Source organism: Saccostrea echinata, unplaced genomic scaffold (assembly GCF_033153115.1).
Source record: "Saccostrea echinata isolate AGI-Se365-2 ecotype Australia unplaced genomic scaffold, CSIRO_AGI_Sech_v1 ptg000054l, whole genome shotgun sequence".
NCBI classification, from domain to species: Eukaryota; Metazoa; Mollusca; class Bivalvia; order Ostreida; family Ostreidae; genus Saccostrea; species Saccostrea echinata.
This window is the reverse complement of record NW_026889803.1, coordinates 58339422-58365094: the sequence shown is the minus strand read 5'-3', so window position 1 is coordinate 58365094 and position 25673 is coordinate 58339422. Positions and strand designations below refer to the sequence as shown.

Sequence of the window (25673 nt, the reverse complement as noted above, 5' to 3'; positions counted from 1 at the left end):
TATAGGAAGTCAATTTAAGACATTCAACCATCTGATGACTATTTTTAATACATCAATTCAAGTAACAATTCAAGTGTTGATGTATCCCATAATATCCTGAAAATTTTATTGCATTTAGAAACAAATACAATTACCAGAATAATGATGGTATGATGTAACAAAACTAAAATTTGTAAAGTTGGATTTCATTGGCCTAGGTTTGGAGATGTCACGCTCAATCCTGCGTTTGAGATAACGTAAGATTGAGAGAATTTTAAAAAATAAGTTTGACTTTGATCAAAGTAATCGGTGAAAAAAATCTTTTGTCATCATACGTAGATACAACATTAGGTAATTTTATGTTCATTGAAATTATTGATATACATGTGTGAACTTTCAAAGTATAGAAATCATATCTCGCTACAGAAGATTCAACCTTTCTCAGACATCTGTGGCATCCAGACGCCTTGGCTTATTTCGACCCATCAACAGATCAAATCTGACAAGTCAACAAAGACTTAAGATTTAAGACTGGTCTGTCCAATATTTAAGACGGGTCAGTCCAAATATAAGAAACCTTTGCCCAAGAACTCAGGGTTGCAAATAATAACTTTTAAAACCTGGTGGGTCATGTGGGCAATTAGTTTTACTATCCCACATTGATATTTTGGGGCTTACAATTTTTTGTCTTGATTGGGTTCTGGGAGTTTCCAATAAAATTCTTACTTGCCATGTGGGTGATACCATCTTAAAGAGTTGCCCATGGACAGAATTACTCGCATTTGTGAGTGGGCGAGTGGTTATTTGCAACTCTGGAAATTAGTTTGTCTTAACGTGCAATATAGCTGCAATAATGTAGCCCTCTCCGATTTTTTTTAATCTGATATTTTCAGGAGAGGGCTACAATTCCACTGCATCTCCGTAATGGTGCAAATATATTTTTTAGATACGGGCGACTGCAGGCAAAAGAAATTGTTTTTGCATTCAACTTACTTCCAATAAGACGGAATTTTTATTCACTATCAACATCATAGCCCTTTATACGCGAAAACCAAGTAAAATAAATCTGCGTGTTTTCCAGTCGTTCACCTCAGCAGCCATGACAGTTCTCGCGTGATGTACTGAGACTTGCGCTTGAAATTAGAATCACTTGATAATGTAAATGTCGGTGTTGATAAATGTTTGTGTTGTATGATATAACTAAACATAAAAACATTCCACGTGATATTTTTATCATAAACAGTGATATTTATGCTTATAATAAGGGAAATCCATACAGATCCGCTCCCCTAGTTCCCAAATTCTCATTGGTTGTCCCAAAATAAAATCGATCAAGGTCAGTAAACATGGCGGATAAATTCAAGTTGTGATGTTGACATACACGAAAAATAACCATTATACGGATTGTTCTGTATATTTTTGGATCAATTCATGTCCTGCATAACTACATTTTATGAGTTCAGGTAAGATATGTTAACAAAATACCCAGTTACTGATAATTTGAGCCGAAATCTGTGCGGTAGTGAATCACTCCCGCACTTGCACCATTACGGAGATCCTAAGGAGTTGTAGCCCTCTCCCAAAAAAAAAAAAAAAAAAAAAAAAAAATCGTAGAGGGCTACATTATTGCAGCTACGTGCAATAACATTCACAAATATTCCATTAAGTCTACCAGAACTTTGAATATATAACAATGGAAAAGGTATTCATTTCCTACAACATTTGAGCAGTGATTTTTTTTGGGTCAAAATGCCACCGATATTTGGCTGTTTCCCCTCACAAAAATTAGCTATTTTTTCCCAATTATTAGCATATTTTTCCCAATTTCAGATGTACAGAAATTGTTTTAATTCTGAACAAATGTCGCTAAATTTGCTGACAGAGTAAATATGTTTTTATTCTTCAATTTTATTCTCCAAATCCATGCATATGCAGCCGATTTTTGAATGTGTAAAACAATGCAGATATCCATATAAGCAGATAAGTAGCTTATAGTATCCTTAATGAATTGGTAAATAGTTCCCAGATACAAGTCATGTTGACATAATGATTTTGTTTTGACCGCCATTATTACATAGAGGGTCAGGCTAATATCAGGAAATGGACAAAATAGGGATTCGCTAAAATCAGGTAAAAGCAAACTGTAAAGACTGTAAACTTGATTATCAATATAAGACAGTTTACTAGATTATGAGTCTAAATGCTGGTTATTTTTTTAATGAAATTAGACAAAGCAATTCCAAGAAAATAGACGCTACAAGGTGTGACTAATATAAGCCATGTTCACATTCAATAAAATATTGTTATTTTTTTTTAAATGATTATTTTATGAATTTAAATCAAATTCAAAGTTAAAATCAAACAAAAACTGTTGTTGTAACTTAGTTTGATTATTTTATGTATTTTTTAGCATTCAAATTTACTATAAATGATTTTTCCCAATTTGAGGAAAATGTCACTAATTTTTCCCAATTCAAAAGGAGGGGTGGTGGTTTAAAAAACAAAAAAAATCACCGTTGAGTAATATGTTGACCGTGTGACCGTTGGGATGAGTACACTTGTGTATATATAATTTATTACTGGATGCTTACTCCACATTTAACTTAGGCCAGAATAAAATATCCCTGTTTCCTGTCCCCAGATGAAAAAAATAGGGAAGGTATGCAGGAAAAATATTTTATCCACCTCCTAACCCTCTATAGTCGTCTCTACAGACCAATAATCTTGCTTGCTTTGAATTTTTTTGTTGGATGACCGAAAATTCAAAACAAGCGAGTTTATTGGTCTGTAGAGACAATTATAAAATGTTAGGAGTGGATAAAATACACAGGTTGGTAAAAGAATATGTCTAGAACTAGGGAATGAAAGGTAGTTGATTGTCCAATGCTGGAAAGTGGAGAAATACATCCCCAAAGTGCGCCGTAAATTGCACCATATTTGCATTACGGGATCTGTAGTGTTATGGTCAAAGGCTGAAATATAAAACCATAACGCTACAGTTTTGCAGCTAATTTGTAATGAAACATGAAAATAATTGAACCTAGTGTTTCATCAGTTGTTTTAGACTACATCCACATACTTATTTAAGACATATTTTAATTTTTGCATGTACTCTGATAACAAATTTGGAACATTCTCAATGAATTAATAGAAGAAATTCCCTTTTCTTGTTTGATCACAGTATTTGCCATAAAAACTTTTACAGTCTGGAGGTAAATTGTAGAGAAGGTAGCATGATAGAAAACAAGAGTATACTATTTTTGGCCGTAGATCTGCATAAAAATACCTAAAAAGCAAAAACTTTTGGTAAATATGTTTCATAAATTATTGTCATGAAATTTATGGATAGAGTATTAAATTTTTCAATCAAGTTTTGCAGAAGGTGCACATAATTTAGGAAGTATTATAAAAATAGAGATGAGTATTGATACACAAAAATGTATCATGATATATCAATATTTTTGATTGGTATATCATGATACCTACTAAAACATCTCAGTTATTTATTTTTGTTCTATATAAAGTTATAAAAAAAAATGATCTCTCAAAATTATCATTGTAATATTGTTGGGAATAAATTTAAATTTCAATCTACAAACACAACCTTAATGAAATACCAATAATACAAAATTTTATTTCTCAAAAATATATTTTTTAAAGCAGTTGAATGATTTGTAAATACTAATTTTCAAACTGTGTCCTAAAAACCGGTGTCAGATTGCTCTACCACTTAGGGACTTAAAGCGAAACATATCACAATATCATTACACCCTTAAAGTATAAATATTTCCCAAAGTGATTTGAGTTAAAGTGTTTCAGTGGGCTGACCCATTTTTAATCTTGGGCCGACCTGTCTTAAATATTGGGCCATCCTATTTTGGCCAAAGTGTCACCGGGCCTAAATGACCATGGTTCAGTGCAGTTCTGTCAGATTTGTCAAAGGAGATTTTCTTGGATTGTTAATAATCTTATAGACAGTCCCAACACTTGTTGATTTTGCATTCATATGCTAGGATCTTACATTGCCAATGTAACATTGGATGCAAATAATTTTTGAATCTTTAAATAAGTACCATACACTTCTATTAAAACAGCATGGAGGACTTAATGCCCCAGCTGGCTAAAATCAAAGCTCCATTTGGACAAGAAAAAGTTTACAAAGAAGAATGCACCTTTTCTTTTGATAATCCAGTAAGTAGAATGCTGACATCAATTTTATCTAACAAAATGTTATCATCCTGTGTGGGAATTATTCTGAAAGCTATAGTATTCCTCTGGAATATGTGTGTTATTTTAGATTTATGTGTATTTATGAAGTGAGAACAATATTCTGGTTAACATTTGTATTAGGAGAGTGACACAGGGCTTTATGTGTGTATGTCGACATTTCTTGGGCTGGGGAAGAAATATGTGGAGTGGTACTACAATAAGACAGGAAATGCCGTGTTTCTACACATTAGAAGAATTCGCAAAGAGGTACACCTCATAATATGCTACTGAAATATGGAAAATGTCACAATTAAGCTGTGTTTAATAAATAATTTTATTGCAGAACACATTTTCACAATTGTATTAGACTGCATAATTTTATTTCTAGATTGAAAAAAGCAGTGAATCTCCACCAGAGAAAAAGCCCACTAAACTGGCCATAGGTATGTGAAATAAATGGATCCTTTGATAAAAGAAAGTTGCAATGATTTTGCAGAGAATTTTTATGCCCCCAGTTAATGAAGTGTGGGAGGGAGATACATTGGAATCACCTTATCAGTCTGTCCATCCCTCTATCTAGCTGTCTATTTGTCCATGGATGCAATTGGGTCTTGGCCCTAACTTTGTAATGGGGAAACATTGGAGGCTCATACTTGGTACACAGATTGTTCATGACCCAAAAGTGTGTCTTGACCTTGACCCATGGTCATTCTGGCAAGTTCAAGGTCACTGGCAGAACAAGTATAAAATTTATCTCTGGTCATCAACTCCCTGGAGAAACAGGGGAAGTTCCTATCCCATACAGAGATTGCCTAGATGACCTGAAGGTGTGCCATGATGTTTACCTAAGGTCATTTGATCAAGGGTCATTTCTACAAAAATGTGTAAATCCTGAAATGACCATATATTGTTCTGGAGAACATTAGAAGCTCATATTTATCACAGCGCAGGGTTTGACATTAACTTTTACGAGTGCTAGACCAGTCGGGCTACTTCCCATAATTTTTACTAGCCCTGGCCATAAAATCACTAGCTCTGACCAAACTTGCAAATTTTATTTATTTCTTAAAATCACTGATTTTAATGAGGTAAATAATTTTGAAATCGTTTCTCTTGCATATTATGATCTTTACCGACTAGCCAATTGAGTCAGGTTCATCAAGACATGCGAATATTGTAAGCTTTAAAGATCATTCAACGAACTTTAATAATTTTTCTATCCTTAATATTGATAAATTAATTGCAGAATATATCTTTTCAGTAACTATTTATATACCATATTGATACTGAAGGACGCTAGTTTCTACCGCAACTCCTCTGTTACAGCTGTGGCTAGAAATAGTGACTGTGTCATACGGGGATTCTTGGCTGTGTTTACAATTGAACAAATTAAGAAAAATTCTTTAAAAGTTTTTGAAATAATAATTTGAAAGACTGAAAAAAGTTTTAACAGTTATTTTATCAACACGACCAATCGGTCTAGTTCACGAACATTTCACACGACCGGACCACTCATTTACTAGACTGGGTCGGTCGGACGTGCCTTAGTGTCAAACCCTGCAGCAATTGCTTATGATCTGAGGGTAAGTACTGACCTTTACCCAAAGTCAATCCAGCAAGTTCAAGATCACTAGTAGAAAAAAAGTGTGTTATTTGTGTCCAGTCCATAAATCTCTAATGGAGGCTAATTGAAAGTTGATACGTGATGTAAAGATTGTTTATGGCTTAACCCTTTAACTACCAGAGATTTTGCATTTTTTCTGCAAAACTGCCTAAAAATTTCAAATTGAAATTTTAACATTTTATAGTCACTTTTGCATAAAGTAACCTTAACATTTTCTGAAAGATAAAATCTTAAAGTTTTTAATTATGCAGAGTAAAATGACGTCGTGGTTGCCATGGCAACGAATGAAACCCATAATTGCCAAAATATGTGTTTTTTTCACCCTTTTTCATCCCAGAAATACAAACAAATTTACATATAATGTTTCTATAACAGAGGATTTAGTGATATTATTTAAACAAAGCATGCAGTCAATTAGCTTTTAGTTATACTGGTCAATTTTATTTGTTAGGAAGACACAATAGATAGGAATCACACAATGTCCGTCATCCTTAAGACTTTGGCTATACAGCTGTCTGATTGTCGTAATTATAAGCAATTTTCAAATAGCTTTCCCTAGCTCCTACAGTTTTTGCCTGACTTCAATAAAATTTGGTACACATGTGAAGTACACTAAGATACACAATTCTTTATTTTAGTATTTTTATTTCAATGAACAGTGTTACCATGGTTACAAAAATAGCAATTTTGAGAAGGGAACTTTCTAACAAAACATGGGTATACTATATTCAACGCCATTGTACACATTAAAATTACAAATATCTACGTTACAAAAATTGACATCTATAAAACGTTGGTCGAAGTGAGAGGAGGAGGAATTTTGCTGATCATTGTCTCTTATTCGTTTGTTAAATGTTGATTTGATGTCCTCGGAATCATGCGAGAAAATATTTTGCCTTAAATACCCGTTTTTTCTTCTTTTTGGAAAACCCATGTGTTTTAGAGGAAACAATGCACAGTCGTTTTAAATATCAAATGGGCCCCCATTTACTTCAGTAGAGTTTTACCATTGAATAAAATTACTTGCCTGGTTCCAGCGACCTGCATCTGAGAATTCACGACACCCTGATATGTACTCGAACATACAATATCACTAGTTCCTCATTAAGTTTTAAAAGATGGCTATGGGGAGAGTTGGTAAAGAACTACGCACACTAACTCTCGATTCCAGCCTACATTTTATACGCCTTTATTTAATAAATGACAATTTTGATATTATTTTTTTTATTTCAAAGAAAAGTTTACTAGTGATTGAATTATATTACAAATGTACTGTCATGTTGTAATTTTTGAATTTACCGAATGGAAGTAAATACAACAAATTACAATATGACAACATGTCATATAATTGTAATTTTTAGCTAACCTGAGCCGAAGGCTCAAGTGAGCGTTTACCGTTCACGTAGCTCAGTCGGTAGAGTGCTCGCTCCGTGATCGGGAGGTCGTGAGTTCGATTCTTTGGATGAGACCTTAAAAACCTAGGTCCCGTGTCACGGTTGGTGTTGGCACGTTAAAGATCCCTCACTGCTCAATGGCCCTGAGTGTCGAGTAAAGGTCAATATTTGAAGCCCTTCACCGGTATATGGCGACCTCTCTATATGCATGAAAAATTCTCGAATGGGACGTACAATCAATCAATCAATCATCAAGTGAGCTTTTCTGATCAAAGAGTGTCCGGCCTCCGTCTGTCGTCTGTAGTCCGTAACCTTTTCACATTTTCGACCTCTTCTCAAGAACCATCCAGCCAATTTCAACCAAACTTGCTACAAAGCATCCTTGGGTGAAGGAAATTAATTTTAAGTTTGTTCACAGGAAGTACTGCGTCGTCTTTCAAAGGAAGATAATTAAGAATTTATGAAAATCTGATGGCATCTTTTAAAAATCTTCTCAAGAACCACGGGACCAAAAAAAATTAAACTTATGTGCAAACTTCATTACATACTGTAAATTCAAGTTTTTTTTATATCATGACCCCGGGGGGTAGGGCAGGGCCGCAAGAGGGGGTCGAATTTTTACATAGGAATATATAGGTGTAATGGTTAAGGGGCATATTCGAGTAAAGACCTCAAATAATGGAATGATCTGACAACCTTTGGAATGGAGTAGCCAAACCAAAGGGTAACGGCAAAGCTTTGAGAAAGTCAGGCATTCAGAAGCTGGCAGAAGAAGTTGGATGCTGAATCGGCAATAAAGAAGTTAAGGTATTCCATCTCTAACAGCAACAGATTCAATGAAATTGAATACACAACAGATGTGTAGGTGCATGTTTAATACTCACTATATTTTGACGTAATTACCATTTATTACTATTAGCATGTAAGGGTGGGATGTGTCCTAATTTATGACCTTGAATTTTGGTAAGGGTTATCTCCCTCTGTTTTTAATCAATGAAAAAAATCAATTATAAAAAAAAACTTATTTGGTAAAAAAAATCGTTTTCAATTGTTATTCTATTTCTGATGTTTTAATGCATCTTTCCACCACAGTATTTATTAATATTCATATTATTTGAATATTTATTTATATCTTTGTTAATTAATTACTGCTCAGTTAATAACATTTTTGAAACTATCTCTTGATAAATCCTTTTCTACTGTGAAATGCTTTTACATTGGAAATATCTTTAAAATTTTCTTTTCAAGAACAACTTAGCAATTATTAGTCATATTTATACAGAAGCAACATAAGGTATTGTAGAATCAAGTTTGTTCAAATCATGGGGGCACAACGGGGGTCAGTTAGGTTTTGCATAAGAAAAAAAAGATTGGGATCATCTTGAAAAAATCTTTTACTCAAGAACAGCAAAGCCATGATTAGTCATATTATTATAGAAACATCCTCAGGAAGTGTTGATTCAAATTTGTTCAAATTTATGGTGGGTAGTGTGGGGCCACAATGAGAAATAAGAGTTTTACATAGGAAAACATAGGATTGACTAATTGTATGTTGTTTTACGTCCTGTTCAAGAATTTTTCACTCATACACTGGTGAAGGGCATCAAATTTAGACCTTTACGCGGCTGAGTGCCGAGGGCCATTGAGCAATGAGGGATCTTCATCGTGCCTACCCCTGCTGTGATATGGGGCCTCGGTTATTAAGGTCACATCTGAAGGACTCGCAACTTTCACTTCAAGGTGGTGAGCGCTTGGTGAAGGAACAGCTGCTACCTATTTTTTATCGACTTAGGTCAGTCGCAGCCGGGGCTCGAACACCTTACCTTCCAATCACGGAGCGAGAGCTCTACAGAATAAGCTACCGTGACGGTGGAAAACATAGGAAAAAAATCTTTAAAATTCTTCTGTTTAAGAACAGCAACGCCATGATTAGTAATATTGATATGGAAGCATCCTGAGGTAATTTACATTAAAGTTTGACCCCCTTCCCCGTTCAATATTGAACTGATTTCTGTTTCTTCCCAGCCAATGAGCTCAGGTGAGCGATGTGACCCATGGGCCTCTTGTTGTTTACTACCACTCGGTAAATTCAAAATTACGATATGACATTTATTTATTAATACCAGTGTAAAATTGTTAATTGCTCTTAATTGCAACTCTTTTTATAAGGGGGCTAAAAGATGTATATCCATTGAAATCAGGCTTTAAAACATCACCAGATTTTAAAATAGTACTCAGATTTTAAAATATTCATGGACATGGATAAATGATCCTTTATTTTTTTCATATTTATCTTAAGTTTAAACATACCCATCCCTCCCCCCCCCCCCCCCCCCCCCCCCCCCGTGAAACAACAAGAGCTTTGCTATAAATTTGTTAATTAATAATTCATAATCGCTGTAAAAAGGAAAGGGGGTGTTTTAAAAATATTTTCCGTTGATTTCTATAGTGAAAAACACTTCGTTGTACTTTTGATATATTTTTTCATTGTGACAGTTTTTTTTTCCGCATCTTTTAATCATAAAAAAAGGCTGACTGCGTTATCTATCCTGTCGCTTTAATAAAAATGCACTACACCAAGTACTAGAAGAAAAAAAAAAATTTCAATCTTAATAATAAATCTGAAGATTAGGGAAATGGTAAGGATGATATTTAATTATTTGATTAATTATTCCTACTACATGTAGGACTGACACAAAATTCGACAGGGATTTCTGATATGATGGGTGCACGTTGGGCCAAAGACTATTACTACACGTATATAATACATCTCCCAAAGCTATGGAAAAATCCTTTTATTACATGTTTATGGCTCAAAACCTGTCGTACGTTAACTCCTCTTCACAAATAATTCATTTTTTAAAAAATAAATCTGTTCCATATATCAAAAGAACGAGTTTGTTTTACACTGAGCTCATGAAGATTTCATTGTGCATGTAAAACGTCAAATGACGTCATAGTGCATTTTGTGTGTTTTACTCGTAAAAGTTCCAATATTCAACGACATATATCTCTGTAACGGATGCACGTACCTTATAATGTCCATAAATAAAAAATGTAGGGAAAATTCCCAGCTTTCAGGTTACGGCATTCATTTTTTATTTTATTGTGTTTGTAATTAAGATAAAGCCAACAGAAAATGGCACAAAATCAGTCATTTATGCGTAGTTTTATCAACTTCTTGCAATGATATGCAATATTCAATTCAAGTTTATGATGATTTCTCAACATCGCACAGAAAAACGTTGAGTAGAAAAATTGTTTAGTTTCTTCTCTAGTTTCAGGAAATATCAATTGTTTTTATGTAACCCGAATATTTAATAAACGCCAACAGTTAAATATCTGTAATGCTGAAAATGCGTCCAAATGCGTCTCTGGGGGTTAAAGGGTTAAGTGTGTGTCATGATCTTGACTCAAGGCAGTTTAAGCAAGGTCAAGGTCACTGACAGAAAAAGTGCTAAATTCGTGTCAGATCTATACTCTCTAATGGAAAAACATTGGAACTTTATACTTCATAGATATATTACTTATGTCCTGAAGATATGTCATGACCTTGACCGAATGTCATTCAATCAAGTTCAAGGTCAGTTGCAGAAAAAGTATAAAATTTGTGTGCTGTTCATAACTCTCTCATGAATAAGTATTGAAAGTTGATACTTGAAACAAAAATTACTTGGAGGAGAGGGTATGTCATAACCTTGACCAAAGGTCACTCTGGCATGTTCAAGTTCACTGGCAGAAAAGTGTAAAATTCATGTCAGCTCCTTAACTTTCTAATGGAGAAACATTAGATGTCCATATTTCACTCAAAGATTACTTAGACCTCCTTTTTTTTTAAACCAAGGTCATTTTGGCAAGTTCAATGTTACTTTGAGAAAAATGTATATGATACTTTTTAAAAAATTGCAGGGGTGGGGTTATTATTTTGTGAGCTTGCTCACAGTACCTCTAGTTTGGAATGTTCTTTTCCTCACAAAAGAGTTCTTTTTCAGGTGTAGAAGGGGGCTTCAATCCAGATGAGAAGCAGTATGAATTTGAGGAGATGAACTCTATTGTAGTGCTGCCTAAATGGACTGTGATTCCACTTCCTAATCCAGAACTACCTGACATTGCTCAGATCTCGGTGGCAGCCATACTTTCAGCTGAGGATCCTTTAAAGGCAGCCGAGGCAGCAGCCATGTCCAATACATGGGAGGGGGAGGAGAGAAAAGTATCCAAGTAAATAGACTAAGGGATAACTAGCCTCATAAATTATTTACCTGATTTATTTAGCATATTATAATATAGAGTGGTTTGGAAGAAGTTTTAGAACTTTGTACTTTTGGTTTTCATTTTAAATATGCATGGATGTTAATTTCATTTGATAAGTAGTAAAAGAATTTTTTTAATTTTTTCTTCTTAATTTCAAAACTACTTGTATGTCTTCACAAAGTAGAGGCATACACTCTTCAGTATGATGTATGACATTATACAATTAATTACCCCTTATGAGTTCAACATGGTGAAATAAGGCTCATAGACCTGGCCTACGAGGTGACCTGACCTGACCGAGGCCACGTAGCGGCCGAGGTCAGGTCAGGTCAGCGATTAGGCCATGTCGAGGGTCCTTATTTCACCATGTTGAACTCATAAGGGGTAATCAATTGTTTTATTATACCGATGTAAGTTAAGGCAATTTTTGTAGGCTTAATTGCTAAAATAATCAATTGTGTATTAGACCTACGGACTGTTATTATCAGTGTTCCATCGGATCGGGATTCACTAGTGAAGTTGTTTACTTTTCGCCTGCAAGTCTTGTAAGTTTTTGCACCGCCGATTTATTAAAAGAATCTGTGATTGTCAGTAACATGCATTTTTATAAATTCACAAATACCATTCCCAAGTACAATGACAATCTGGAGCAGACTTTTACTGTACAAGAGAGTAGAGTCTGCATTTGTTGAATTTGACATTGTAACGAAAGTTTCAATGAAAATGATAAATGTTATGACACATCTAAAGGCCAATCGTGTTCCATATCCTAAAAATACTCTACATATTTTTAAAACGGCAATTTTGTAATGTACAATCATTACCGTATGCATAATTTTTTTTAATTTGAATGGAATTTGGATTAACAGGTCATTTTTAGCGGTCATTATTTTTATTGACCGGTCATTATACCCCACTTGCAATGATTCCTAGGTCATTATTGCTGTAAACGGTACTTTTTGGAGTCATTATTGAGTTTAAAAGCCTTCTAACATGCCAATCAAATTTGAGTATTCTTAATAGAGGTATAATAAAAACTTTTTCTAACGTACAAAACTATTGTTGTGAATAACAGGCATGCTGAAAATCTGAAACAGCTGGACAATGGTAAAAAGATTCCTCCCACTGGCTGGAAGTGTGAAATGTGTGACCTAACCTCTAACCTCTGGCTGAACCTGACAGACGGCAGCATCCTGTGTGGGAGGAGGTTTTTTGATGGCAGTGGTGGTAACAACCATGCTGTGGATTACTATCAGAAGACAGGGTATCCCCTCGCTGTCAAACTAGGGACAATCACTCCAGAGGCAGCGGGTGGGTGTCTTATCATTTACAATTCAGAAAGGATTTCAGATTAATTCACTTCTGTAAGATACATAATCAGTTGTGTATCCAATAGCATATGGTCAAATACTTTCACTAACTCAATCGCTCACCCATGAAAATCAATCACGAGCTCACTAAGTCATGCGCTCATAATCTCATCTCATAAACTCACTCAAGAACTCAAGAATTACACTCCCCATGAATGATTGAAATAATTAAAGGACAGTCAGATTGATATTAATTTTTCACTTTTGTTCTAGATGTTTACTCTTATGATGAAGATGACATGGTGTTGGACCCTTACCTGGACAAACATTTAGCTCATTTTGGAATCAACATCAAAGCTTTAGAAAAGGTCACTTGTTTTAAGAGTTAGCTCTTTTCATTAATATTACATCCAGCAATTTTTACAGACTCAGATGGCTGAAAAAAATGTTTTTATTTTGCTAAAATACAACATTGACTAGGGTTTCACATATTAAAAATGCTCTTCTGAGATTGTTTAATTGTATAAATTTGCTTTTTAAGCTAATTTATTACCTAAGTTAGATGAAGGTATAGAAATTATTTAATGTTTTGTTGTTGGATATGGAATTTATTTCACGAGTCCAACAGGATTTTTTTTTTTTATTTCATGAGTACAAAGCTCTCTTGTGAAATAAATTCATATCCAACTACAAAACATTAAATTTTCTGTTTAGGCCATGATAAAAAAATATTTCTAGATTCTCATCCAAATTTTTTAAAAGATTGAGGCAGGCGGGCAGATTTTATTTCATATTTTTATTTCTTCCATTGTACAGATTTTTTGGTGAACTCATCAATCAATGCAGGTTTATCTATTTTGCCCAAATAAAAGTCGTAGTAGAGGTCCATTTAAATGTACACATCTCTTACTACTCACCCTCACCAATCTTTCACCACCAATGATCCTTGTTTAATACGTAATACAGCAATTACCATCTTGTACATTTGTGAGACTTAAAACAAAAGTTGAATGGTAAGTTGAATATTGATCCCAATTAGAATCAAGACAAAGAAAAACAGATATAAAAAATCGAGGAGGGGGTAAAAATTTGGTAAGGGGGATGAAAATCTAGGATTATTTTTATTTTGGCTTAATACATTTTCTTTGGTTCTCCTTTTGCCTCTGGCTTTTTGTAATGCAGCATTGTAGGCTGTGACATCCGAGTTAAATGGTTGTGAGATGTCATACATGTAGGTAGTTGATTGTGAGATTAAAATTATAAACATGGATTTTAACAATTTGGAGAAACTCTGTCAATTTTTGTCCATTTCAAGATGTTTAATATAATCTTATAACAGGGAGTATTTTTTAATAACACTTTTGTGAAGGGAAGGAAAATCTGGAGTTTTTCTGCACATTTTTTCTGTGAAAAATATCACTTTGATATTTTTTTCACTTTGAAAACTATCACTTTTATTCAGTGGATATATTACAGCATTTCACTTTTAAAAATGTAGTATTAATTTTTTTATTTATTGACACTGTAGACAGAGAAGACAATGATGGAGCTTGAGATTGATATTAATCAGAAAGTGGGAGAGTGGGACGTCATACAGGAAGCTGGCAGTAAGTTGTCTCCCCTCTATGGCCCTGGCTACACGGGAATGAGGAATCTAGGAAACAGCTGTTACATGAACTCTACAATGCAGGTCATCTTCTCCATCACAGACTTTCAGAAAAGGTAAGAAATTGACAGGTGTAATATGCATGTATATGTAACTATATAGAGGATATTCAATGTTTTGTAGATGAATATGGAATTTATTTCACAAGTGGGACATGACTTTTTGATATTTTCACGAGTGCGAAGCACAAGTGAAAATATTAAAAATTCCTGTCTCACGAGTGAAATAAATTCCATATTCATCTACAAAACATTGAATTTTCTGTTTATTACATTTTCTTAGATTTTCCATTTGCCTCTGTCTTTTCGTAACACAGTGTCGTAGGCTGTGACGTCATAGTTGAGCGGTTGAGACATCATAGCTAAGTGAAAGCAAGATTGAAAAAAGTTGTAAACATAGATTTTTAACAACATATTTGGAAAAACTTTGACAGTATAACTATTAGTCTCTGTCAGGATGGCTCATTAACTCTATCTTATAACAGGCCAGGGATTTTTTTTTAAAACACTCTTTGTGAAGGGAAAGCAAATCGTAAGTTTTGCCGCACTTCTGATAACCTCGCACTGTGAGAATACCATTTTGATATGCATTTACACCGTGTCAGAATATCACTTTTATTCAGTAAATATATTACAGTATTTCACTGTTGAAATTGTAATAAAGTAAATTAAATTTAGACTGGTTATTGTAAGGTCATTATTTCTTGATCATTCTCATTAATCGTGACCTTGATGCATGAAATCATTATTATACCACAGTTTATGTTAATGATCAAGGAATAATGACTTTATGATAAGAGGGTATCAGCAACCTAAGTTATCAAGAAAATGATAGTATTTTATTGGAATGGGGATTTCAATCAATTAGACGTGTATCCTTGTTTGTCTCTTGTATGTTGTATGTCTCTGAATTTATGCGAATTGATGAAAAAATAGCACTAAAAGATCAGTGTTTATAAAATAAAGAATTTTACTATGCACTTTCATTTGGTCAGTGTGATCCACCGTTTAAAAGCAGTACTGTTTGGTTGTGGAGAATATCCTTCTTTGGTTGTTGACTGCATGAAATTCAATAATTGTATGTTTACCATTAGTATATTGGTAGTTAACTTGAACATGTTTACGATGCATACGAATATTGTGTGTAATCCGTTTCACTGTGACTTCCGACATTCATTTTCATTCCCACTTTACTATTTTCCATATTCTTACACTGTGTAATCAGACACTTCTTCTATTCTGACACAAAATTTGTCTCCCAATGCAGATGTCGGATTAGAACAGGTTTCATTTAAAATAGGAACATTTATTAAGGTTTCGTCTGATTATTGAATGGACATCTCATTTCATTATTTCAGATACACAGCTCCCTCATTTGACAACATTCCAAATGATCCAACATCAGACTTTAATCTACAAATGTAAGTTTTTATCAGTACAGAGTAGAAAGAAATATAAAAGTATGTGTAAATGTGATTTAGAGAGAGATGTAATAACTAACTCAGTTTCATAGAGGCTTTGTTGGTCTTTTGCAGGACAAAACTAGGAAATGGCTTATTGTCTGGTGATTACTCTAAACCACCACCAGAGGGAGCAGATGAAAGATTACTAGTATGTGAATGTAGCAGCTTTAACTTAGGAATATAAATTTTACAAGGACTTTTACATTGATACAATTAAGACCTTAGCTTTGTTTGTTCTTATACACATATTTCTTGACAAATTGGAACTAGCTTTATTTGGAAAACCTAACAGAATGTAAACTATACTAGAACTGATTTGTTTTTCAGCCACCTACAGGTATCCGTCCACAAATGTTTAAAACTTTAATAGGCAGAGGTCACCCAGAATTCTCCACAAAGCGTCAGCAAGATGCTCAAGAATACTTCTTGCATCTTATTAATATTTTAGAGGTATATTCCAAAAAACCATGAACATGCAATCCTTTATTTTATGAACATGCAATATATTGGTATTGTTCTAGCTGCAATAATGTAGCCCTCTCCATATATTTTTTTACCTTTTTATTTTGTGAATGTATTTAATTCACAGTTTGGTTAAGTTAATGTATTAGAAATCCATTTTTATGACACCCATTCAACAATAATAAACTATAATTAAATGTTCTTTTTTTCTTCTAGAAAAACACACGGGGCTCTGTAAATCCAGCAGACTGTTTCAAATTCCAAGTGGAAGACAGAGTACAATGTACACAGAGTAATAAAGTCAAGTACACAAGTCGATCTGAATACTGTTTATCCTTACCTATACCAATGGAGGCCACCACAAACAAAGGTAAGTAAGTACACATGTCAATCTGTGTACAATTTATATTTACCAAAACCAATGGAAATCACCACATTTCTTACACAGAAATAAACTAAACTGTCTTCTTCAGATGATGTATGAATTGACAGTATTGTAATAATCTAGTATACTGTATATCCCATAAGTACTCATTAAAGTCTTCTTTTTTTTATTTGCAGATGATGTAGCCTTATTTGAGGCAAAGAAGTTAGAATTAGAGGCTCAAGGCAAAAAGATACAGTGAGATGATTATTCAACCACTTTGTCAAAAACTAAAATCATTTGTCTGATATTTTTATCGTCCATTAAAATTATAATTAGTAAGATAATTATAAAAGCTTTAGACTTCAAACAATACCTATAATTTACTTTGCTAGAATTTTACTTTACATGAATATTTGTAACATTGCAGTGACCCAAAAGAGATTGTTCGACCCAAAATTCCATTATCAGCATGTATCCAGAGTTTTGCAGCATTTGAAACAGTTGATGACTTTTATAGTAGTGCAATCAAAGGGAAGACTATTGCTAAAAAGTATGTAGCACTAGTCCATTATATTGTCAGTTTGTACATGTTATTATAAAGATAATGGAGTGCATTTGACTTGTTTTAGCAGTCATTTGTACATGATAATGACTTTCAGTTTTTAGCTCTACTGGTCTTAGACTAGAAGAGCATAATACATGAGTAAGGTGTCCCACATCCATCCATCTGTCTGTCCGTAAACAATTTTTCAAAACGCTACTCCTCTTACAGTTTTGGTCTGATTTCAATAAGACTTGCAACACAAGTAGACTATACTAAGAGACATAATTTTTTTTGTCAGTTTTTCAACGAACGATGTGGCCATGGTGTCTAAAATTAGAAATTTCTGTGAAATTCATTCAAAACACTACTTGTATTACAGTTTTGGTCAGATTTCAGTAAGACTTGGTACACAAGTAGACTTAACAAAGATGCATAACTCTTCTTATCAGTTTTTGATTTCAACAAACAGTGTAGCCATGGTTACTATATTTCTGTGAAATTCATTCAAAACGCTAATCCTCATACTGCTGTGGCCGATTTCAGTAAGACTTGTACATGAGTAGATATCATGTTCTAGGTACATCATTCTGCCTGGCAATTTTTGATTTAGATGAACACTGTTGCAATGCTTACTATAAATAGGATAATATTGGAATTTGTTTAAAAACATTGTTCCTCACATGTTTTTGGTCTGAATTTAAGAAAACTTGGAACATAAGTCGACAAAACCAAGGATCATAATTCTTATTTATTGATATTGCCATTGCTGTGAAGTTTTAAGTCAAGCTGCTTTTCTCTTTCTTTATATAAGAAACAAACCAGTAGAACTACAGTCTCATCAAAGACTTCCAGTTTATAAGGCAAATGAGTTGTTGAATTATGAGTTATGGGGTTATTTTTGTATTCTGAGGGTTAGGATGGATGATTAAATTTATTACTGGGGTGTGTCTCCAGTTTTGAGCTATCAAGTTACACTGTAATAACATCTAATAAAACACACTAGTCAGACCTTTTGCAATTTTTTTTCAAACAACCTGCAAAAGTTATCCAAGAAGTGTAAGAGTTGTCTTTCCTAAAACTGTGTACTTGGACTAGAATTTCTTAGGAGAGTAGGTGACCTAGATTACCGTTCTTTTGTTCCTATTTATGATAAACAACTGTAACAGGAGAGGAGAAAATAATGACAAACCAGACCAGAATTCAAACCCCATGCCCCCTGAATCTTCAGTCAGATTCTCTACAAACTGGGCTAACTGGCAACCCATCTGACCACCACATTCCCCCTCCTTAAAGATCTTCAGCCCTGGAAGACACCAACCCAGGCTCTTCCCTGGCAGGTCTTTCAACTGTCACTTTTAGGGCATGGAATGGCACCAAATGTAACAGGAGAGGAAAAAAATAAAACGGACCAGACTGGGATTCGAACCCGAGCCCCCTGAATCTCCAGTCAGGTGCTCTACCAATTGAGCTATCCAGCCACTGGCGGTCGAACCCATCTGACCACCACATTCCTCCCTCCTTAAAGGTCTTCAGACCCCCTGAATCTCCAGTCAGGTGTTCTACCAACTGAGCTATCTGGCCAATGGCGATCGAACCCGTCTGACCACCACACAAGCAATTGATAAATGATACAATACAGTAGGAGGATTTTCTTTAATCAGAACCAGATAAAATTCAAGCTGAACATGTGGTATCAATATTATTTTTAATCAGAGACATGTTTCTGGTTTAATAAGTCAAAAATAATATCAAAGGAATTCTGTTTACTGTAAAGGGAAATGTTAGAGACATTCTTATAGCATCCCAGGTTTCTTCAGTCCTATCCCCCCCCCCCCCCCCTTCTGGAACTTTTCTTGTTCCACTAGAAGTAAAAGGTTTATTTACCATGGAAAGGAATGAGGATTATTTCATAACGTTTGCTTTAATAATCACATTCATATCACACCTTTATTATTGCATTTTTTTTTTTTGGTAAGGAGGTTGACAAACAAAACTTAATTCTCTTGGTAGTGGAGATTTTTATGATATTTTTCTATAGGTGGGGGATCTGAAAATCACTGGCTTTCCATTCCCTTCAGATGATTTTTACTAGAATAGCCTTGAGCTTTTGTTTATATAAGGAAAATAAAATGTTATTTATAGTGAGTTTCAACCATGGAATTGAAAATGGAAGTAATGGGTGTAAAAGATAATTTTAGAAAGACTTTTATTGATGGTACATTTGGCAGAAACGCCAATACATATTACCTTCATATACATCAGGTAACTTAACTAAAATTAATTCTTTTTTTTTTTCAGATCTACCCGCTTATCTTCCTTTCCTGATTATTTAATGGTGCATTTAAAGAAATTTACAATAGGAGATGATTGGGTTCCTAAAAAGTTAGGTAAAGTCATTCTATTTTCTCTCTTTGCTACATATATATTTCCAGTGTGTGTTTACTTTAAAAAATGTCGAACATGCAGAAGTCACACAAACATTTTGGACATTTAATTTTCATAAAATTTATATTATAATTTTTTGTTTCATTTCAAAATGTTCGTCTTCTGGTACTTTGGTGGGAAAAAAGTTCACATATTGATGTTTTCTCTTGTAGATCTTTCTTTAAATGTTCCTGACAACCTTGACCTTTCATCATTACTCTTTTACTTGCAGATGTTTCTCTAGATGTTCCTGATAACCTTGACCTTTCATCATTAAGAGGTAAAGGTCTTCAGCCAGGAGAAGAGGAGCTCCCACAAGAGGCTGAGGCCCCACAAGGTAAGGCAGCATAAACTTTGTATCATAAAATGTAGGAAATGTCATGCTGATATTTAAGGAATTTTTTTACCCCCCCCCCCCATACGAAGTATGGGGGGGGGGGGTATATAGGAATCACATCACCTTGTCTGTCTGTCCATCTGTCCATGCAATCTTTTCTGGGCTATAACTTTGTTATGGAGAATCTCTGGAAGTTCATACTTGGTACAAAGATTGTATATGACCCAAGGATGTGTCTTGACCTTGACCCAAGGTCATTGTGGCAAGTTCAAGGTCACTGGCAAAAAAGTACACTATATAAAATTTGTGTCCAGTCTATAACTTCCTAATGGAGAAACATTGGAAATTCAAACTTTACACAAAGATTGTTTATGACCTGAAGGTTTGTCATGAACTTGTCCCAGAGTCATTTGATCAAGTACAAGTCACTTTTAGAAAAATGTGTAATTCCTGTTCTGACCATATCTTGCAGCAGAGGACATTTGAAGCTCTTACTTGTCACAAAAATTATCTGTGACCAAGTCACTGGCAGAAAAAGTGTATTGTTCATGTCTGGGCTGTAACTTTGTTATGGAGAATCATTGGAAGTGGGTACTTGGTACAATGACTGTTTATAACCTGAGAGTATGTCATGACCTTGACCCAAGGTCATTCTAACGAGTTCAAGGTCACTGGCAGAAAAAGTGTAAAATTCATACCCGGTCTATAATTTAATAATGAAGAAACATTGGAAGTTCATACCATACATAAAGATTGCTTATAAGTTATGACCAGAAGGTTTGTCTTGACCTTGACTAAAGGTTATTTAATCAAGTTCAAGGTCACATTTAGAAAAATGTGTAATTTCTGTCCTGACCATCCAATGGAGATTATGACAGGCTCATACTAATCTCAAATATTACCTGTGATCTTTGGATATGCACTGACCTTGACCCAAGGTCATTTCATTAAGTTCAAGGTCCCTGGCAGAAAAAGTGTTTTATTTGTCTATAATGGTCTATAACTTTCAAACTGAGTCTTATTGGAAGTTGATACTTGACAAAAAGATTGCTTATACCTAAAGGGAATGTCATGATCTGACCTAAGGTCATTTTTGCAGGTTCAAGGTCACAGATGGAAAAATTGTCAAATTCATTTCAGTCTATAACTTTCTAATGGAAAAACATTGGAAGTTCACACTTCAAAAAAATATTACTTATATCTTGAAAGTATTTTGTGACATTGAAGCAAATATGTTATACTGGCAAGTTCAAGGTCCTAACAGAAGATGTACATGTATAAAATTTGTGTCCAGTTCATTATTCTTTTATAGAGAAGTATTGGAGATCGAAACTTCAAAGATTATTTGTGAGCCAAAGGTATGTCATAACCTTGACCCAAGGTCATTGATGCTGTTCAAGGTCACAGTAAAAAAGTGTAAAATTCATGTCAGGTCAAAAATTTTCTGATGGAGAAACATTGGAGGTCCATAATACACTCAAAGATTACTTATGACCATAGGATGTGTTATTTTTTTAACCAATGTCATTTTGGCAAAGTCAAGGTCATATTTTGAACATTGTATATGGGCACTTTAAAAAATGCAACGGGGTATATTTTGTGAGCTCACTCATGGTAGTTAGTTTGTGTTAATCACACAAACTTGTCACATAGGCATATTCATGAAAAATACACCTGCAAGTCTCTGTTTTTACGCACCAATAACATACACAAACAAAAAGTAGTTCTTATGTTAACATTTTAAAATCAATAAAAATACACTCAAAATTTGCTGTCCTACATTATTTTATTTTCAGTCAGAGACTCTAGATTTGTAGCTTCGTGACTTCACTTTAGTTTCCCTATATGTAGAATACCTGTGACTGTGCACAAAAAAGGCATTCAAATATGTTTCATAATTGGTATAGTAAAATAAGAAAATGCAGCAAATATATTTATTTCATGTCACTTTATATGAGATAGGCTTGTACACATTGAGAGAGCTAGAAAGGAAGGATTTAGTCTAAAAATGATGATTTTTTTCCTTAATTTTAGTAAATAATGATGAACAGTAAAATGAGAAATCAACTTTTTCAAGATTAGATATTTTTGCAGAGTTAAGCTTAAACTGTATAAACATATTAAATAAGTAATCATGTAGTTTAAATGTTAAATTGTTATCTTAAAATTGGAGAATGTTTTCCTTGAAACACTTTTCTTTTTACTTTATGTATATTTTATTTAAATATTTAGCAGTATATCTACATTTGATATTCTTTTCAGAAGTTCAGATAGATGAAGTTGTAGTAGCACAGCTAGTAGAGATGGGGTTCCCTATAGAGGCCTGTAAGAAGGCAGTGTTCAATACAAACAATAGTGGGGTGGAGCCGGCCATGAACTGGGTCATGGAACATATGGAAGATCATGGTATTTACTTTGTTCATTGGATATAAAATAATTACACATAATCATATACATGATGTGGAAGACTAACAAGCACAAAATTTTTTTTTTTGAATCTGAAGAGTGTAATTTGAACTCATAATACAAACAGATGCTTAATTTAAACAATATTTTATTATGATTAAACATAACTGGATTGGACAGCAGGCACTGCCTATATAAGTCCTCTCCACAATACAGGTCAAGTCATATATGTTACAAGTAAACATTAATTACATAACATTGAAAACATATATACATGTGTATATTCTAAAGAGATTTATAAAAAAAAAAAAAAAAAAAAAAAAAAAAAAACACACACAAAATAAGTAGGAAAAAAAATATAAATGAGCTGATGATACTATATAAGTTTGCATTTAACATATATGACTGATAATTATAATAATACAAGTATAAATGTGAAAATTAATAAGAACACATAAATAGATGTTGGTTCTGTGGTTTGACAAAATTAAAAAAAAGAAGAAACAATATCATGCAAATCTCTTTGTAGATGCAATATATTCTTGAACAATTTTAAATACGGCAATATTTTGGTTGTAAGGAAGATTATTGTCTCCATTCAAAATAAGTTGTAAGGATATAGGCATTGGTAATTGCAAAGTATTAAAGTTATGCATATAAGGTTTTGCCTTTGTACACAATATTTTGGACATTTAACAAACAGATGCTTAGTATAATGTGTTTGAATACATGTATTGAAATTCAATAATAATACATGCAATGCATCAACAATGTAAGTCACTTACAATAGCTCTTGTGGTTTGTGAAATCATACAGGTGATAATGCATGCTGTAAGAATTTATTTTCTGCTTCTTTACACAGATTTCAATGCTCCATTTGTTCCTCCTGGTGGTAAACCAAAGACAGGAAGTTTTGTTCCCAATGAGGATGCAATAGGAATGGTGATGTCCATGGGGTTTAACAGAGACCAGGCCATCAAAGCTCTAAAAAACACTGTATGCCTCCAAAGATTAATAATAAAATTAGAATTATGACACAAGATTTAAAAAAAAAAGTCACTATTTTATTTTGTGTGTGTGTTTGTGTATTCTTTTGTAATCTCCATATTAGAATTCTGAAAAGTACATGTAGGTAACAAATGTTGTAAAAACCAGTTGAATATTCTTCTGCATTAGGTTTATCATGGGAGATTTTGACATGAATATATATATACATGTTTGTAGGATAACAATGTAGAGAGAGCTGTGGATTGGATATTTAGTCACACCGATGAATTGGACACTCCTATGGAGACGGAGGCCGGGGGAGACACGGTGCCCAATACAACTTACAGGGATGGGGAAGGCAGTAAGTGTCTACACATAAACACAACTGTACGAGTCTGTATAGAACTCAGAATCAGTCCCTTGAGTTTCTACTCAAAATTCAGATTTCTTGAATATGAGACTTTTCCTTATTAGATTTCTTCACTGCTATTTTATATCCTTTGTGTTTTTATTTTAGAGTATAAACTGGTGGCATTTATCAGCCACATGGGGACCTCCACAATGGTCGGCCACTATGTCTGTCACATAAAGAAGGAGGGGCGCTGGGTAATCTACAATGACGAGAAGGTGGCTTTGTCTGAACACCCCCCAAGGGACCTCGCCTATCTATATCTCTATCAGCGACAATAACGCAGTGGACAATTAGCAGCATAATGTCATAATCTGTGATCAGTTGGAGACATTTTCTATTCCTCTTAGTTTATGATAACTTATTCAGTAACATTCACAACAACACTGGTGCATAAATTATGTTATTTCTACAATTTCAATATTAAATGACTTCAGTCAAGTTACTTTCAAGTTATTTAGATTATTTATGTTTTATGAAGAAGCATTCTTGGTTCATCCAGTTTATTCAAATAATTAACAAGTTTCAATTTGGTTTTTTTTAAAATTAACTATTACTAATATTATAAGGGGTACTCAACTATTTCTTTCTCATTTGATTTTTTTTTTTTAAGAGTAAAATAGAATTCAATCTATAACTGCTCTTTGCCTATTTATTCAATGGAATGACAACTCTTTCATACACAATGCCCATGCAAAATTTGTTCAAATTATTCAGATACTGTATTTAGGATTTCTTCTGTTCAATATTGAATTTCTTCTGTTCAAAAATTGAAACTGGTTCAACAAATCGTCTGAATTGTCATGATCAATGTTGCCCGAAAAGACAGTCAATCATTGTTTTATTATATGAAAAAACAAATCAATAAAACAGAATTTTGATTTCATTCATTAAAATTCAGCAATTCATTTGTATCCAATGCATTATATGGATGTTGATTTTATAGTATCAGGGAATCTTCAAGTTGCAATGAATGTGTTACTTGGTTTTTGATTGTGACAGTAATTTTTTTTTTTGAAGTCGCGACAGTATCATTACGTCACAATAAATCAATCTACTAATCAGATTCGAAATCAATAATATTGTGGGAAAACTCTCTTTGCCGGTCAGTAGTTAAATTTAAATGACTGTCAATATTTTTCAGAGGTGTTAAAGCTATATACGACGTATCTGAGCTAAAAAATAAAAATACGGGATTGACTGTACTTAAACACGATATATGTTATTTTAGTTAAAATTAAAATTTTCACCGATTTTGAACTTGAATAACCTCATGTTTCCATAGTTAAATTGATTTTAAACTGGTCTGTCAATTAAATGCGGAGTCGGTAAATAAATCGGTTATTGTTTTAAATTTCTAATATCTTTAAAACGAGATTGATTTAAATATTGTGTAATTTACAGGAAAGTCCTATCTTTATATAAAGTAATAAAAGAAATAGAAAGATCATTCTAATTTTAATTAGTCTGAACTTATAAGAAATACGCCATAGATGACTTTAATACATGTATCAATTATGTTGACTGTTTCCCTATATAGAGACTTTACTGAATATAACAAAGTATATCTGTACATCTATCCATAAACAATTTTTCAAAATGCTACTCCTTACAGTTTCTGTCCAATTTCAATAAGACTTGGTACACAAGTAGACTATAATAAGATACATAATTCTATACATATCTTTTTTTTTTATTTCGATAAAGGATGTTGCCATGGTTGCTAAAAATAGAAAATTATGTGAAATTCTTTCTGTAGACACAGTATAGTATCTGTCTATGAACAATTTTTCCAGACGCTACTCCTCCTACAGTTTTTGTCTGATTTCGGTAAGACTAGGT

At 33.6% G+C, this 25673-nt stretch overlaps 2 protein-coding genes across 2 annotated transcripts in view; one reads left to right on the top strand and one right to left on the bottom strand.

Moving 5' to 3' along the window:
• LOC133206411 (cell division cycle-associated protein 3-like) overlaps nt 1–25673 on the bottom strand; it is a 54246-nt gene that overhangs the window by 5511 nt on the left and 23062 nt on the right. The window lies entirely within an intron of this gene.
• On the top strand, nt 256–24287 carry LOC133172699 (ubiquitin carboxyl-terminal hydrolase 5-like). Its single transcript, XM_061307649.1, has 20 exons — nt 256–330; nt 4074–4170; nt 4330–4455; nt 4577–4631; nt 11199–11424; nt 12533–12768; nt 13041–13135; nt 14296–14489; nt 15791–15853; nt 15968–16043; nt 16223–16345; nt 16574–16727; nt 16919–16979; nt 17152–17274; nt 19567–19655; nt 19925–20029; nt 22292–22435; nt 23298–23431; nt 23660–23783; nt 23940–24287. Exons 2-20 carry the CDS (start codon nt 4075–4077, stop codon nt 24110–24112), a joined length of 2397 nt encoding a protein of 798 aa, XP_061163633.1. The 5' UTR covers nt 256–330; nt 4074; the 3' UTR covers nt 24113–24287.